The 14,553-nt window shown below is 47.8% G+C and overlaps 2 protein-coding genes and 1 long non-coding RNA gene across 7 annotated transcripts; 1 reads left to right on the top strand and 2 right to left on the bottom strand.

The window, feature by feature from the left end:
- Nucleotides 1–131: 131 nt before the first annotated feature.
- Nucleotides 132–1,242, bottom strand: UCN (urocortin). Its single transcript, XM_079110080.1, has 2 exons — nt 1,170–1,242; nt 132–902 (listed from the first exon to the last, which is right to left on the bottom strand). Exon 2 carries the CDS (start codon nt 887–889, stop codon nt 506–508), a length of 384 nt encoding a protein of 127 aa, XP_078966206.1. The 5' UTR covers nt 890–902; nt 1,170–1,242; the 3' UTR covers nt 132–505.
- Nucleotides 788–1,924, top strand: LOC306643782. Its single transcript, XR_013759051.1, has 2 exons — nt 788–926; nt 1,172–1,924. It is a non-coding gene; the product is annotated as an uncharacterized lncRNA (long non-coding RNA).
- Nucleotides 1,925–2,375: 451 nt separating this feature from the next.
- MPV17 (mitochondrial inner membrane protein MPV17) lies at nt 2,376–14,085 on the bottom strand. 5 transcript variants are annotated; one of them, XM_079110075.1, is made up of 8 exons: nt 12,470–14,085; nt 11,906–11,980; nt 5,510–5,625; nt 5,194–5,286; nt 5,015–5,110; nt 4,783–4,815; nt 4,477–4,529; nt 2,376–3,304 (listed from the first exon to the last, which is right to left on the bottom strand). In XM_079110075.1, exons 2-8 carry the CDS (start codon nt 11,973–11,975, stop codon nt 3,235–3,237), a joined length of 531 nt encoding a protein of 176 aa, XP_078966201.1. In that variant the 5' UTR covers nt 11,976–11,980; nt 12,470–14,085; the 3' UTR covers nt 2,376–3,234. The 5 variants fall into 5 exon arrangements, with proteins under 5 accessions (XP_078966201.1, XP_078966202.1, XP_078966205.1 ...); XM_079110077.1 differs by lacking the exon at nt 2,376–3,304 and adding an exon at nt 3,311–4,304; XM_079110076.1 differs by lacking the exon at nt 4,783–4,815.
- Between the last annotated feature and the right edge of the window lie 468 nt (nt 14,086–14,553).

Genomic DNA, 14,553 nt, shown 5'->3' with positions numbered 1-14,553 from the left:
GCTGCCTACTCCCCCATTCTGGGGTCTGGAAGCGACCTCGCCACCATCGCGCCCTTCCCCAACCTGAGATTATTTGGGGGGGGGCAAAACTGAAATGAACCTCAATTGAGTACTTCCTTGATGCCCGACGCGGACTCGTGAGCCCACTGACCTGGGGAGAGGTTCGAGGGTAGCGTGGCGGTTATGGGACTTTGGAATTCCGGAATTTGGGGGAGGGGGAGGCAATGGGACCCCTAGAGACTTGACTGAAAGCAGTTCTCTCTGACCTCCCCCCCAAGATTTGGGCCTCTCCTTCCTCTCCCACGGATTCCCTGCTGTGCTTACCCGAGCCCCCACGACATAAGTCAAAAGCCTCTTCAGCACTTTTATTAAAAAATAGGCAGAGAGTGCTCAGAGAGTCTCTGGGCCATTCTGCACCACAGGACTGGGTCAGTTCCCGTCGCGCACCTTTCAGCCCCGGGGTTGGGGAAGGCGTCAAGGTTTTCGCAGCCCGGGACTGGTCGGATCACTTGCCCACAGAGTCGAATATGATGCGGTTTTGCTCGGCACGCTGTCGTTGGCTCTGCGTCCGAGCCAGCTCCAGCAGGGTCCGCAGCAGGTGGAATGTGAGGTCGATGGATAGTGGAGGGTCGTCGCGTCGCGGCCGCTCGCCTGCGGTCTCGGATCCCCATCGGGTGAGCCCAGCGCGGCGGGGGAAGCGCTCTGCCAGCAGCAAGAGGAGAGAGCGCACCCCACCGCCCTGGTTCCGCGCCCCGGAGTTCCATCGAAGACTCGGGTCCTGGACCTCGGTCGCCGCTGCCGCCACTGGGTTCCACTGACTGCTCCCAGGACGCAGCTGTGCCAAAAGCAGCAACGCCACCAGCAGTGCCCTGCGTCCAGTTTGATTCATGGTGCCACCGGCCCTGGACACACAGGGGTTGCGCAGGGTGAGGTGTGCCCGGGACAGCCGCAGGTGGTGTGACCCCTATCAGCGCATGCCCAGCGTCCCTGCCAGGACCCTCTAGCTGCTGCCCAGTGCCCCCAGCCTGCCTCCCGGCCCCAGCCGCTGCGCAAATCCAGTTCCACCCCTCTCTCCTTTTCTTCCCCGCCTCCCGGAGGGCCGCGGTTGATGGGCTGAGCTCTGAGTCCTGGTGCTGAGGGAATCTAGACGGTTGCTCCCATCCACTCACAGGTTATTGGAGAGTGTCTGCCTGATGCAAGACGGAGCTCCAGTCTCTGTCCTTCCGGCTAGGCTGAGGGCTCCTCGGGAAACACGGGGTCTGTCCTGGGACCGCCGCCAGTCTTATATAGCGCCAGGACAGCTCCGACTGACGTCAGCCAGAACATGCACTGATTGTAGAAGCAGTGACAGCTACTTCGAGTCCAGAGGTTTCGAGCCCCCAGAGCGGTGCATTCTGGATTTTTGACTTAGTGTCCCTCGGGCTAGCGCTGGAAGCATTGGAATTGGAAGTGAGAAGCCGGCTCTTGACGACTGGGCGATGAAGATTGCCCTACGAGAGCCCTTCATCCTGTTCAGAATAGACAGCTGAGACTAGAGCTGGTCCCCATACCAGGCTAAGCCGGGGTTCCTCTTCTCTGGCACACAAAAGGGAGGTGGGACCATGGCGCTGTCCATGGTGCTGACCCTGTCCTTAGCCGCCAAGAAACTGGCAAGAATCGCCAAGAGAACACTGGGATGCTCAGATCCAGTCCCCAGCCCGTTAGTTATCGGGTTGTCACAGAGCCTGTGCTGGCACTCAGCCAACACTATGAATCCCACCCACAGGCGGCCTGCCATTACTCAAGTATCTCGGGACTCTTGGCCTTATTACAGTCACAGAATATAAATTCTACAGCTGTCTGAGCACCAAATATGAGGATTTCTGGCTTTTCAGACCACAAAAGGTTGGTCAATTTGTTTCTGAGTTTCCCCCAGTGGTAGTTTTAACAAATGTCAGTTTTTTCCCCAGAAACCATAACAGCAGTATTATGCCTTTGCCCCTCTAGTTAAGATCAGTAGGCAGGAACTAAGAAAACCTGGGTTCATGTTTTTACTCTGCCACAAATCCTGGTGTGAACAAGTCACCTCACTTCCACAAACCTTAGTCTCTGCATTTGCAAAAGAAAACTTGGAGGATGTAGGCTTCTTTCCATCAAGAGCCATTTTTATAGTTTTTCTCCTGGGTCTTACTCATGACCTCTGCAGGTTCCAGATTATGTATTTAAAACATTTACTGAGGCACAATGAAGAGTTTGAAGGGATCCCAAAGAGTGCTAGGGTTGGGAAGGGCTAGAGTAACAGATGTGTCAATGAAAAGTAGGCATAAGTGGATATAAGGTTATAGTCATGTGCCATAAAACAAAGTTTCAGTCAATGACAGACCACATACATAATGGTGACTCCATAAAATTACAACGCAGTTGGAAACTCCTACCACCTAGTGACATGGTAGCTGTTGTAACATCACAGCACAACGCATTAATCCTGTGTTTGTGGTGATGCTGGTGGTAACAAACCTACTGCATCACCAGTTGTCTTAAAGTATAGCTTGTTGTATGACTATGTGCAGCACATAAAACTTGATTAACAATAATAAAGACAATATTACTGGTTTATGTATTTACTCTACTTTTATCATTATTTTATGACTCAAAGTTTTTCTTCTTGTTTTTGTCTTTTGGTACTGGGGATTAAACCCAGGGATGGTAAGCACTGATTCACATTTTCAGCCCTTTTTTAAATTGACACATGGTCTTGCTAAGTTGCTCAGAGTCTCACTAAGTTGCTGAGGTTGGCCTTGAACTTGTGATCCTTATCATTATTTTAGAGTATTCTCTCATTTAGGAGAAAACAATTTACTATAAAACAGTATGTGGTGTTAAATGGGTAGCAGCCTCATACACCTCATTTACTGTGTCCCTTCTCTGCATCAAGAGGTCACATCAAGTGACTGCTCTATACCATCTAGGTTTGTGTAAGTATACACTATGATGTTCACATGATGATGAAATTGCCTAATGACACAGTTCTCAGAATGTATTGTTGATAAGCATTGCATGAATGTATTATAAAGGGCTAGTGATTTCAGAAGCAGTTTACAGTTTAAAATGAAACGTGTCATTTCAGAGTGCTCATCTCATTAAGTCTGACTAGCACTCCCACCCCATGGCCATTGATAATGCCCACTTTGAGGAAACTGATAGTCCCAGGATCATGGTGTATCACTGCAGGTGGCAATAATGGGGCAAGGCAGGCTAACGCTGATGCGCTTTCCAGGACAGGTAGGAGTTCCAGATGACAGCAACACACTGGACAACAGCCAACCTAGGAACAGGAATGCATTGTGAGGAGGGAGACTAGGAAGCATGGGAGGGGGAACGATGGGATAGGATAGGGAGAGTGCCAAGGAAAAGGAGGTGGTATCTGAGAATTTCCAGATTTGGGTCTTCTCCCTTCAGCCCTTAAGAAGGAACTATGTGGCTCAGACCAGAAGACAACTAGCTCAGATTCTCATGCTCTCCCAAGGCTCTGCATTCCAGATGAGGGTCTCGATGGTTAAGACTCCCAACAATTCTCATCAGACACAGTCTGTCTGGGTCCCTTCTAACTACATTTATGTGTTCATCTTGTACCAACTGAGGTTTCACCTTCCAAAATATGTACTAGCTGTGTATAAAATAACACCTTTCTGGTTTGCTTTTTGTGGTGCTAGGGATCAAACCCAGGGCCTGTGCTCACTAGGCAAGGGCTCTAGCATTGAGCTACATCCCTAGTCTTTTTAATGTTTTTAATTTTGAGACAGTGTCTTATTAAGTTGCCCAGGCTGGTCTCACACTTGCAACCCTCCTGCCTCAGCCTTCCAAGTCACTGGGACATTCTTTAACTTAATTTTGCTCTAGTTTCAAAGACTGCTGCAAAGGATCCTAATGTTTAGGAATTGGTTTGTAAGTAGGTATTCCTTTTAGCTATGCTATTCGTGAAAAATTTGACCATGTCTTCTCAGAAGAGTTTCAGAGTTCTCCTGTTCCCAAGACACCTCACCTGCAAGTATTTTAACAACTCGTCTTGAGTTCCACACTATTTTTTATTGTCTCTAAGTAATGAACTTTATTATTAAGACAAAATAATGGTTTGTAGTAAACTGACCTGGATCAAGCCTTTAGGTCTACTTTCTAACCTAGGATGCAGCACCCCTGTGAGACACTGTCCCAGCAGATACACTATCAAAGGTGGAGAGCTCAGGTGGGATGGAGACAAGGGTTGTAGGAGCAGGATCCTCCATAGCAAGATGACAGAAGGTCAGTGGGGGACACTGGAACAGTTTCTGTAGAGGGCCAAAGGTTATGAATAAAATTCTTGGGAGTCTGAAGTTCTGACCAGAGCAGAATATGCTGGTAGGAGTCTAAAGGAGGTGAAGGTTGAAATGAGAATCATTTTGTTTCCAATTGTTGGTATTGTGGATCTTCCTTGAAAGGTGGGGTGGGGGTCTGTCATACCTGTAATGCAGGGGGACCAGGTAGAAGTTGGCTAACTGCACAGCAGGCCAGAGCTACAAAAAGAGAAGGTAAAGGTTGGGTGGATGCCTTCCTATCCAGACCCCCAGACTCATTGCCTCACCTGGCCCTGCCCCAACTACTGCACACAAGAAAAGGCTGAAGGTTGGTGTTTCCCTGAGCATGGTGCCTGCAGCGGGGATGAGAGTAATCCCAATGGAGGGATTCCTATGCCAGGAGGACCTCCAAACCCAGGGCATTTTTGGACTTAAAGGAGCAGGAAAATAGACAGAAGGGGTCAGTTCTTACGTAGTAGTTGGTGATGAGGGCATCAGGATAATCCTGAGGAGACAGAGAAGGAAAGATTTACACTTTCACTTCTAAGTGGCTGCCATCCCCCAACATGAATATCAAACACAGACTTCTGTCCCAAGAGTACACCTCGGCCCACACTCCCCTCCCTTCCTGGCTATCCCTGCCTCTAGCTTTGCCTGCCTCCTTCCCCTGAGATTGCCAGCCTGCTAGCCAGAGACCCACTCACCCTCCGTAGTTTGGCCCAATTATCCTGGGCTGACAGTCCATTGAGTGTCCCTATCAGTGGGAGAAAGCAGCCTAGAAAACAAGGGGCAAAGCCCCCCTAGGGAAGAGAAATTAAAGCTCTGTGAGTACCCCATGCCCTAACCCAGCTCAGCCTTCCAAACACCCTTTTCCTTCACTCACCTGATCCAACAACATCTTCTTTAGTGCATCCACCTTGGTGGTGCCAGGGATGAGCTGGTCCAAGACCTTGTACCAGCCTCCTACTACAGGGCCCTGAAAGTAAACCCCAGATTGGGCTGCAGGATGCAGTGAGGGGGGGCACTTGACTTTTATGCCACAAAGTTCCTCCCCCAAATATCAGAAACCAAATCTCAGGGGAGTCAGACACTGAGACACTAAGAGGGCCACAGGTGTGAGAGGCCAAGGGAAACTACAGAATGGCAAAGAACTAGACCTTTAGCAAGTGCACTGCAGCCTTGCTGTGGGCAGAACTTACCACAAAGCCACAGCCCAAGGACACCATGGTTAGGGTCCGGCCTGTCTGGTGTTCCTGCAGACCTCGCCTCTCCACCAGCTGCTGTGAGATAATGTCACCCAGGCCCATCAGGGACCCTGTGCAGGGTATACAGGTGTTGTCAAGATAGCTCCAAAAATTTAAGTCTCTGACAGAATGAGGCTCTGGCACTCTGAGCCCCAGGGCTCCATTCTGGGCAAATGATTAGCCCCCTCCTGCTACCACAAAACCCTCTGCTCTTCAAGGATGGTGACACCTCATATATATCCTGTCAGAAACTAGGATGAGCAGGCCAGAACCCAAGAACTCTGCGCTGAGAGGTAAAGGGAGGTCAAATCAGAAAGAGCAGAACAGACAGAAGAAAGAGAATTTAAGATTCTAGGACTGAGAATCATAGACAGTAAAATTGAAAGGGCCTACTAGATCATTTCTTTTCTCTCTTTTTTCTCTTTTGGTATCAGGGATTAAATTCAAGTGCACTTAACCACTGAGCCACATCCTCAGTACTTTTTATTTTTTTATTTTGAGACAGGGTCTCACTAGGTTGCTTATAGTCTCACTAAGTTGCTGAGGCTGGCTTCAAACCTGTGATCCTCCTGCCTCAGCCTCCTGAGTTGCTGGGATTGCAGGCATGCGCCATCATGTCCAGTCTTCCAGTCAATTTCATCCAAACCCTTGATTTTATTTTATTTTTAAAAAATCTTCAATACTTGGGGCTGGATTTGTGGCTCAGTGGTAGAGTGCTTGCCTAGCATGCATGAGGCACCGGGTTTGATTCTCAACACCACATATAAATAAAGGTCCATCAATAACTAAAAATTATTTTTAAAAAATCTTTAATACTTATCATTTGTTAAGTTTAAACTGAGTTAAAATAACATTACTTTATTGTGACTTGTTATTTTCATCTGTATTTTTTATTTTAAAGTATTAGCAAAATGCAACATGAGAATATATAATAAAAGTCACCCACCTCATGGACACCTAATAAGACACCTCTGATCCCAAACCCCTTATTTTAGAGGTATAGAATCAAAGGTCTAGGATCTCAATAACCTGTAACTGCAGAACCAAGCAAGAACCAGGTGGCTTGACTCCTAGACAGTTCTTTCTAGGACACTGTACTCAAATAGATCTTGTGTAAAATAATAAGGAACCCTGTTTCTTTCTCCCTCTGCCCAATGCAAGACCTAGCCCACAGCCTTCACCTCTCTTGGGGTCTCTATTTGTGGAAAACAGCAAGGATAACTCTTTTCCTAAAACATTCATGCTCAAATGGTCCTGGGTGGGAAACTGATTGAACTAGAAGAATCCCCACAAGGAAGAGTCCTGCCCACCTATTAGTACAATCAAACCCAGACTTCCCCATTTGTACCCTCAGATTGAGTTGGCAATGGGTATTATAGCCATTTCCCCCACAGGCCTCTGCTTTTGCTTCCCCACTAATTGCACGGACACTCAGGTCCACACAGCCCCAGCGAGACATCCAAACACAGAAACCAAGACAGAATCATCACTGTTTACAGAGCCCCTGACACTTATGGTGGTGTGATGGTTTCTAGCAAACACACACTTACAGGGCCGCTTGAGACTGACCATCTGATCTCCAGCTTGCCCATCTATCTCACTCAGTAATGAAAGCCCCCTCCAGCCACAAAGTCACCAATGTCCCTATGCCCTCAATTAGCACTGGGCAAACATATCCTGCAACCCTGTTCCTTGGCCTGGAGCTGGCTCTGACGTCCATACTGGCTGCATGCTCATGGCTCTGCTCTTCCCCCACACCCTCTGCACAGCCTGGCCCTAGCAGCCTAGTCAGAGGCAACTGCAGAAAGCTGGGAGCTAGGGCTGGGGATGGGCATCCCTAGATGACCTGAGCTGCTGGCCACTGAGCAGCTCTGGGCCCCTGAGGTACAACCATCAAGGCACCCCTGAAACTTTCAAAGTCATTCTTCCCAGAATACTGGTAGACATGACCTCCTCAAGGACAAGCATAAAATCCTAGACACTTTTGTTCCCTTATTCCCCACCAAACCTAACAAAATCCCTACCAGTTGCACAGAAAATAAAGAAAAAATGTCAAATTCATGACCCCAAACAACAGGACTGCTCTGGGAAAAGGCATGAACTCTGAGCTTAGACTAAAGAATCACATGTTGGACTCAAGGTGTGATGACCACAGGGAAGTGAGGGCTTGCTCTCTAACTTGGAGCAGTTAGCATTTGATTCCCTATGCCTCCCTGCAATGTGGGGTCACCAGCTGTACTCCCAGGAAGGAAAGAGAGCTTTGCAGCTATGCATAAAGGAAGGAGGGACCCTGTGAAGGCTGAAGGCACTTCCATGAAGGCACTAACAGTCTGACAGTGTACTTTGGCCAGATGGTTACAGATTACAATGAATGCTCACATTAACTCTTACAAAAGGTCTGGGAGGTGGACGGTCATTCCAACTAATGATGAGAAGTCTCTGAGAGATGAGGTGACTCAGTAAGAAGCAGAATTGGGACAAACCCAGGCCAGGAGAGCAAGGAGGCCTGCATTTTGAGTCGAAGTTGAGACAGGCTTGGAGGCCAGTGGGCAGCCAGGGGTTCCTGTGGCTGCTCCTCTGCAGTGGTTCCTATCCAAGCAAGGCCCCAAAGAGTTTGCATGTCAAAAATGCTTCCTAAACTAATGCACTTCCTGTTTTTACTCCCCTGTCACCATGTAAGGAGGGCAGGCAGCAATGTGCCCGGGAAAGAAATAGTTAAAGAGTGGTATATATTTCTACTCTTCATGACTTGCTGACAGTCATATGACAAGCTAAAGACAGAGTTGGAATGTAAGTCCAAGTTTCTGACCCCATGATCATGGAAAGCCCACAGCCATTGAGAAATATGGATTCTAGGCCCCAAACTGTGCCCATCAAGCCTGAGGGACTACCAAGTGACATGGCAATAATAGGAATGAGTAGGTGCTGTGGCTCTAGCCCCTGCCAGGTCTTTCAAATAGAACAGCACCCAGAAATTCATTCTCTGCCCATAGACTATCAGGGACTCTGGACCTATAGCAACTCCAGGATGGTCTAAGGCATTGGTACAAACAAAGAGCAAGGTCTACATTTCTGGCTCAAATGACCCTTTGGGCAGGAAGGACTCAGACGTTCAGATTCCTCATTCCATCTTTTTCAACCCAGAGCCCAAACAGACCCAAACACCCCAGCCTCTGGGAGAAGACCTTAGAAATATTTGGTTGGTCTTGAGCTTCTATGCTGTGGCTCCCCTCTCCTTGGTCTTGGGAGTTGGAGCTGGAGGGCTGTAGGCACATAATGCCCAGAGCCCTGCTGGGGCAGGGCAAGGGGCTGCTGGGCCTAAATGCCAGGGCTGGGCACAGAGCCCAGCAAGCAGACACTGGTGCGGGTGTGACATCATGCCCCTGGGTAGGTGCCAGTTCTCATGCCGTCACTCCCCACCAGAACCAGGGGAAGGGGGTAGGGGAGCTATCTCTGGGAACAGATCTACTTGGGAACATCCCCCACTCAATAGTGAAAAAGTCCCAACTTCCATACCTTCTTCTAAGGTATATTTTGTTCCTCCATTGGCTTTTCATGTGGAGTCTTATGTAAGAAAATAAAGCATTAATGGAAGACAAGAAGGCAGAGGGACAGGAAGTAGCTTCTTGGAATGAGACAAAGTGTGCCCTTGAGCACAGGAGGCTGTGTTGGCAGGTAGACAGTTACTGACAGAGGGCCAGCAGTGCTGCCTACTCAAAAGCCTCTTACCATTAACTCCCTGCCTGGCTGGGGTAGGGACTTGACCCTGAGTAGGACAGAGTACATCCTCTGGGATGGGTCTGAGTGCTATCCTCACACCTGGCCTTACTATGTCCTACTGCTGGGAAACTAGACAAAGTGAATGTCTAAGCTCAGACCAGCTGGGACAGCACTAGGCATCCTAAGGACCCCATAGTCTCAAGTGCAGGGCAGTGTAGTAGGCAATACTCTAGGTTCTAATACCAGCCCTATCACTGACCGTGTAAGACCTCAACACATGTCACTCCCTACTCTTGCCTTAATTTCCTTTTCTGTAATATTATGGGTAGGAATGGATGGTGTTTAAGGCCTGTTGGGCTTTCACATCCTGGCTTAATTCAGACTTGAGGGAAACCAGGGTCTGCAGGAGCTCAGCTGCTCTTATAGTAGTACTAGGGTGGCCTAAGATAGATAGAACTGGGCCCCAGGCCCACTGGAGACTGGAAAGGCCCTCAAGAAAAGAAGGGATAAGGCTGACTCAGTCTACAGAACACACAGCCAAACTTTCCCTAGGCTGTCCTGTTCCTGACTCTGGCTTGGCCAAAACTGGTATATTAGACACTTCCGTTGAACTATTTCAGATCTTGACTCACTCATCTCTTGGTTCCGCCATCACTGCAGTTCAACTTAATAGACCCTCGCTTCAGGTCCTTGCCATACCTGGGGCCTCACTGTTAAGGTCTTCAGTGACCATGTTTGTGTAACCTGGTAGTGGAAGGGGATAGTGGAAGAGCAAGACCTATATTTCTGGCTCAAGTGACCTTTTGAGCAGAAAGGACTCAGACACTCAGATTCCTCATTCCATCTTTTTCAACCCAGAGCCCAAACAGACCCAAACACCCCAGCCTCTGGGAGACCTTAGAAATATTTGGTTGGTCTTGAACTTCTATGCTGTGGCTCCCCTCTCTTTGGTGTGACACTTTGGCCAATGTGAGATTAGAACTAGGGAATAAAGTTCTCTTCTTGTCAAATCTTGGTATTTTAACCTCAACTCTGAAATCTGTTTTCCAGTGTGATGAGCCAGTTACTGGGACCTTAGGCACTCATTGTGCTGGGGTCCAAAAATGCCCCAGGAAGTTAACCTACTTCTCATCTTCATTTATAGTTTGGTCCCAATACACTGAGCAGCAGGGATAGACTGAAAGATTTGAAAAAATTTAAGAAAAGTGTTAGAAAAATTCAGTTTGCTTCAGGGCCAAGCTGAGATATCAGCAGAGCTTCAGAAGACTGAGCGTGTGGAGTCAAAGAACTCGAACACCAAAAGACCAGACCCTTGTTCCACCACATTCCTGTATTTGGGTTCCCTTTCAGGTTTAGTTCCTGTCCTTGTTAGCTGCAAATCCATTGGATAGGGAAACACAAAGGCTATCATTCCCTCTCTATTCTTGATGACCACAAAGGGGAATCTTCTTTCTGGCAGTTATGGGCCCTGAGGGAATCTGAGGCTGGGCAAAGGGCCCAGCGTGTCAGTTCCCATCACAGCCACACAGTCCAGCATGAGTCACCACACACGCAGCCAGGTGAGTCATGCAGGCTGATGGACACTCTGAGGTCAGGACAAGAGGTATTTGGGCTCAAGAGGTTGGAGAGGGGCCCAAGGAGGGGCAAAAGAGTCCATCTTGTTCAGTCACACAGAGAAGTTGCAAGCGCTGATATAGGCTATTTGAGTAACAGGACACCAGTTCTACCTTAGCTTTCAGTAGTACCCTACCCCTTCCAACAGTCTTCTCAGAATTCCACCGTCCTCACTAGAATACTTTTGTCAAACATGGGAAAGACCCCATCTTACCTTGATGGGGTCTTACTCTTTGGACTGCCCTGATTTTTCTCATATAAAGCTTATCTCTGTGCCATCTCCTTGAATTAGCTAACCTGCAGAAAGAAGACGGTAACAAATGTAGGAAAATTCTGGGTTACCTTCGTGAGGTTGCTACCCAATCACTGGATTAGAGTAAAATGGTTACAACAGTGTTTGGGAATACATATATAGGCAATAAATTGTAAGGAAAGCAAAAGAATGAAGTAAACAAAACTCCTGGAGTATGTGAATTAGGGAGAGTGGCACAGGGGATGCCAAAGCTGAGTACTGATACACAAATGGTCAGTTTTAGTACAATGTAAACTGCAAATATATGTCTTTATTCTCCTGCATATTTTACAATAAAAATACTAAGAAAAATAAACTGAAGTCTTGATTTCAGTATGTGATCTAATTTGGACTCAAGTAATTCTAACTCACAGAGATTTGTGGAGTTCCTGTGTACCATATTATGAAAGTGCTTTGCATACTATAAAATGTTAAAGGAGTGTTTATTAGTTTTCCAATTTGGGGCTTCCTGGGGCAATGCCTTTATCCTTGAGGATCAACTGCTCAGCTTTTTGAGAACTTTCCTATCCTACTTTACAGATAGGCCAATTTTACAGAACCCATTAGAATGGCTTTGGGAACTCGCCCTCCCAAACCTACAGAACAGCTTGGGATGAGAGTCAACACTTCCAGGGTGCTAAACAGAAGCAGAAAATAAGGGAGGTACCTTGGAATGTCTCCCTAATCAGCCTGCTCTGTTTCCACTTTGGTTCCAGGGCACTCACCAGCCGTCAGGACCTGGACTTTCCACGGGTGAACTGCCAGGGCCCTTTGGTACGCCCGCCAGAGTGCCATGCCTTCTGTCAAGTCAAGAGGAAAGGGTCACTTCCACTGTCCTACTCACGAAGAGAAAGACACCAGACATTCCCTCGCACCCAGTCCCTCTCTTTATTTCTGATACATCGGAAAAGGGCAGAGGCTTCAGGAGGGATGCTTCCTGTCACAGGGTCGCCTTAGAAAACTGGAAAAGAGGCAGACTGGGCAGCTATAGACTCCCAGTGGCAGCCAGCCCCAGTTCTGAAACAGGGCTGCCTGGGGGTCTCTTGTCCCGGCTGAAACACTCAGAACAGGCTTGTTCCGGCTTCCACCCTGAGCCTGAGTCCTTCGAAAGTGAGACCCATCAGGCTCCAGATTCAGACTCAGTTGAATTAGCCCGCATGCCTCCTGAGTCCAGTTCCAACTGGAAACAGGACGCATTGTGGCCGGGGCCTGGAACGGTCACGTGCCCTATGGGGCACTCCTGGCGTGCGGCACTTGGCACCAGCGACCGTAGATCACCAGCCACTCACCTGAAATCTAGCTCCGCGCGCCGCAGCCCCTCCCGCCTGATCTAGGCCGGCAACTTCCGCCGCAAGCGCCGCCCCTTCCGCCAGGCGTCCTGGGGGCCCTGCAGCAGGCACAGGATCGGAGTGCCAGGCGGCCACGGAATCCCACGGAGAGCCTCTCTGCTGGGCCACCCACTCTGTGAGCAACCCCCATGCGGGGGACAGCGCCGAGCGTTAGCATGGGGTCAACCATCGTTCTGCTCACGAGGTCCAATCTCTGCCTCGTCTCTCAAGTTTCTTTGGGGGTCTGGAAGGACCCCACTGTAACCACCCACTGGGCTTCCCCAGAGCTGGCCAAGGTTCTGACGTCCTTCTTGATCTCAGGAGTGATAGTTTGAACAAGTACAGTTCAGTGCGAACGTGCGTTATTTTTGGTCTGTAGCTTCTTCATTAGCCTAGCTCCTGAGTGGACATAATTGGATCTTGTTCAGATTTGTCGTCTTCATAACTAGTTCAGTGTTTTGACCACAAAACCCCTTTTAGAAATGCCGCGTAAGGATGACTTCCATGGAAAGCATTGGAATTACAGAACCTCAGGAATAAGTTTAGGTACTGGCTCCACAACTAACAAGCCTTAATCTTTCATTAGACTCGCACTTCAGTTTCATCGTCTGTAAAAACTTTGGGGTTGCAGTGTTTTCAAACTGGGCTCCTAAGTTGTAGGGGATGTTTGTGGGGTGGGGGATGGGAGGAAGACTATCACTATAGGTTCTACCTAAAATGTTTTGTCTTCAAAATATATGCTTCTAGAAAGAGCCATTTTTAACAAAGGATTCGCAACTCTTTGAAAACCAGTAGGGCAGGTGATCTCTTAATCCCCTCCCAGCTCTAACATTCTAATAGTCTTCTAAGATTCTGTGAAAGAAATGCAGAATTCTTTCTATGGTGGTAGGAATTTCTACAATATGCCCGTGAATTCATCAGGCTGGCAGGCAGCCTTTTTGCTTATCTCCAGGTAGCTCACACTTCTCTATCTGCCTACCTCCAGGCCCAGTTTACTCAATCACTTTATGATTAAGGCAGGGGAATCCTGTCCCAAACACTGGAGAAAGAGTAAGGATGCAAGAACTGAATGGCACAAACATTTAACTAAAAGGTTCCAATATACAAAACATCATTGTAGACTGAACTTACACTAGTAAATTTAATAGGAGACTGAATATGGTAGTTTGGGAAATTGTATTCTCAAGTCAGACTGTCTGGGTCCAAATCTCAGCACCAGTACTCAGTAGTTATGTGACTTGTTCAGATTGCTTAACCTCTCAGAAGCAGATCTTTAAGTAAACAGCAATACCAGGCTGGGGTTGTAATTCAGTGGTAGAGCACTTGCTTAGCAGCATGAGGCACTGGGTTTGATCCTCAGCACCACATAAAGGTATTTAAAAAAAAATAAACAAAACAGCAATACCTACCTTACAGGACTGATAAATGCCAAGTGACCAAAATATGAGTGCTTAACATTTGTTTATCTTTTTTTCCTGCCTTCTTCTTGGAAACATATGGGAAGAATTTTTTTTTACTGAAACTCCTTTGTGAGGGTGAAATTTTGAGCTGTCTCCCCTTTTCTTTAAATGGTCCTGGGGATTGAACCCAGGGCCTTGCACATTGCTTAGTATGTGCTCTACCTCTGAGCTTCACCCCTGAGCTAGGATCTTGAAGGATGAGGTCCTGGAGAAGGCAACAATGTGAGCAAAAACCACAAAGAAAGGTGCAGGAATGGAATATAAAGTATACATATTAAAAGGATTCCTTAGAAGGTAAGTGGTCTGGGGACATATTGTTTATGGGAAAGAAAAAAGATCAAGAGCTGAAAGCATCATCCTGATTTTCTTTTGAAGGTTGAGATTAGGACTGAGACTCAACAGGAGGAGCAAGTGTGGCTGGCATCAACCTACAGCCTAACTGCATGTGTCACCAGGTCCCACATTTTCTACCACTGGTAATAGAAAAGGGGCTGCTGAATAGTATCAGGGGGTTGCTCTGTAGAATGAGCAAAACTGCTCAGTGCAAGGCACTTCCCTATCAGCTCAAAAAGCAAAAACTAGTAC

Source organism: Sciurus vulgaris, assembly GCF_902686455.1.
Source record: "Sciurus vulgaris genome assembly, chromosome: 14".
Lineage (NCBI taxonomy): Eukaryota > Metazoa > Chordata > Mammalia > Rodentia > Sciuridae > Sciurus > Sciurus vulgaris.
The sequence above is the reverse complement of the archived record's forward strand: the minus strand, read 5'-3'. Positions and strand labels throughout refer to the sequence as shown.

Excerpts from the sequence above, each read along its gene's own strand:
- UCN (XM_079110080.1), bottom strand. The coding sequence starts at position 889 with ATGAATCAAACTGGACGCAGGGCACTGCTGGTGGCGTTGCTGCTTTTG.
- MPV17 (XM_079110075.1), bottom strand. The coding sequence starts at position 11,975 with ATGGCACTCTGGCGGGCGTACCAAAGGGCCCTGGCAGTTCACCCGTGG. Across the intron at positions 4,816-5,014 it reads ATTGGGCCAAACTACGGAGG|GATTATCCTGATGCCCTCAT; the intron begins GTGAGTGGGTCT and ends CTGTCTCCTCAG. Across the intron at positions 4,530-4,782 it reads CCCTCATCACCAACTACTAC|CTCTGGCCTGCTGTGCAGTT; the intron begins GTAAGAACTGAC and ends CTCTTTTTGTAG.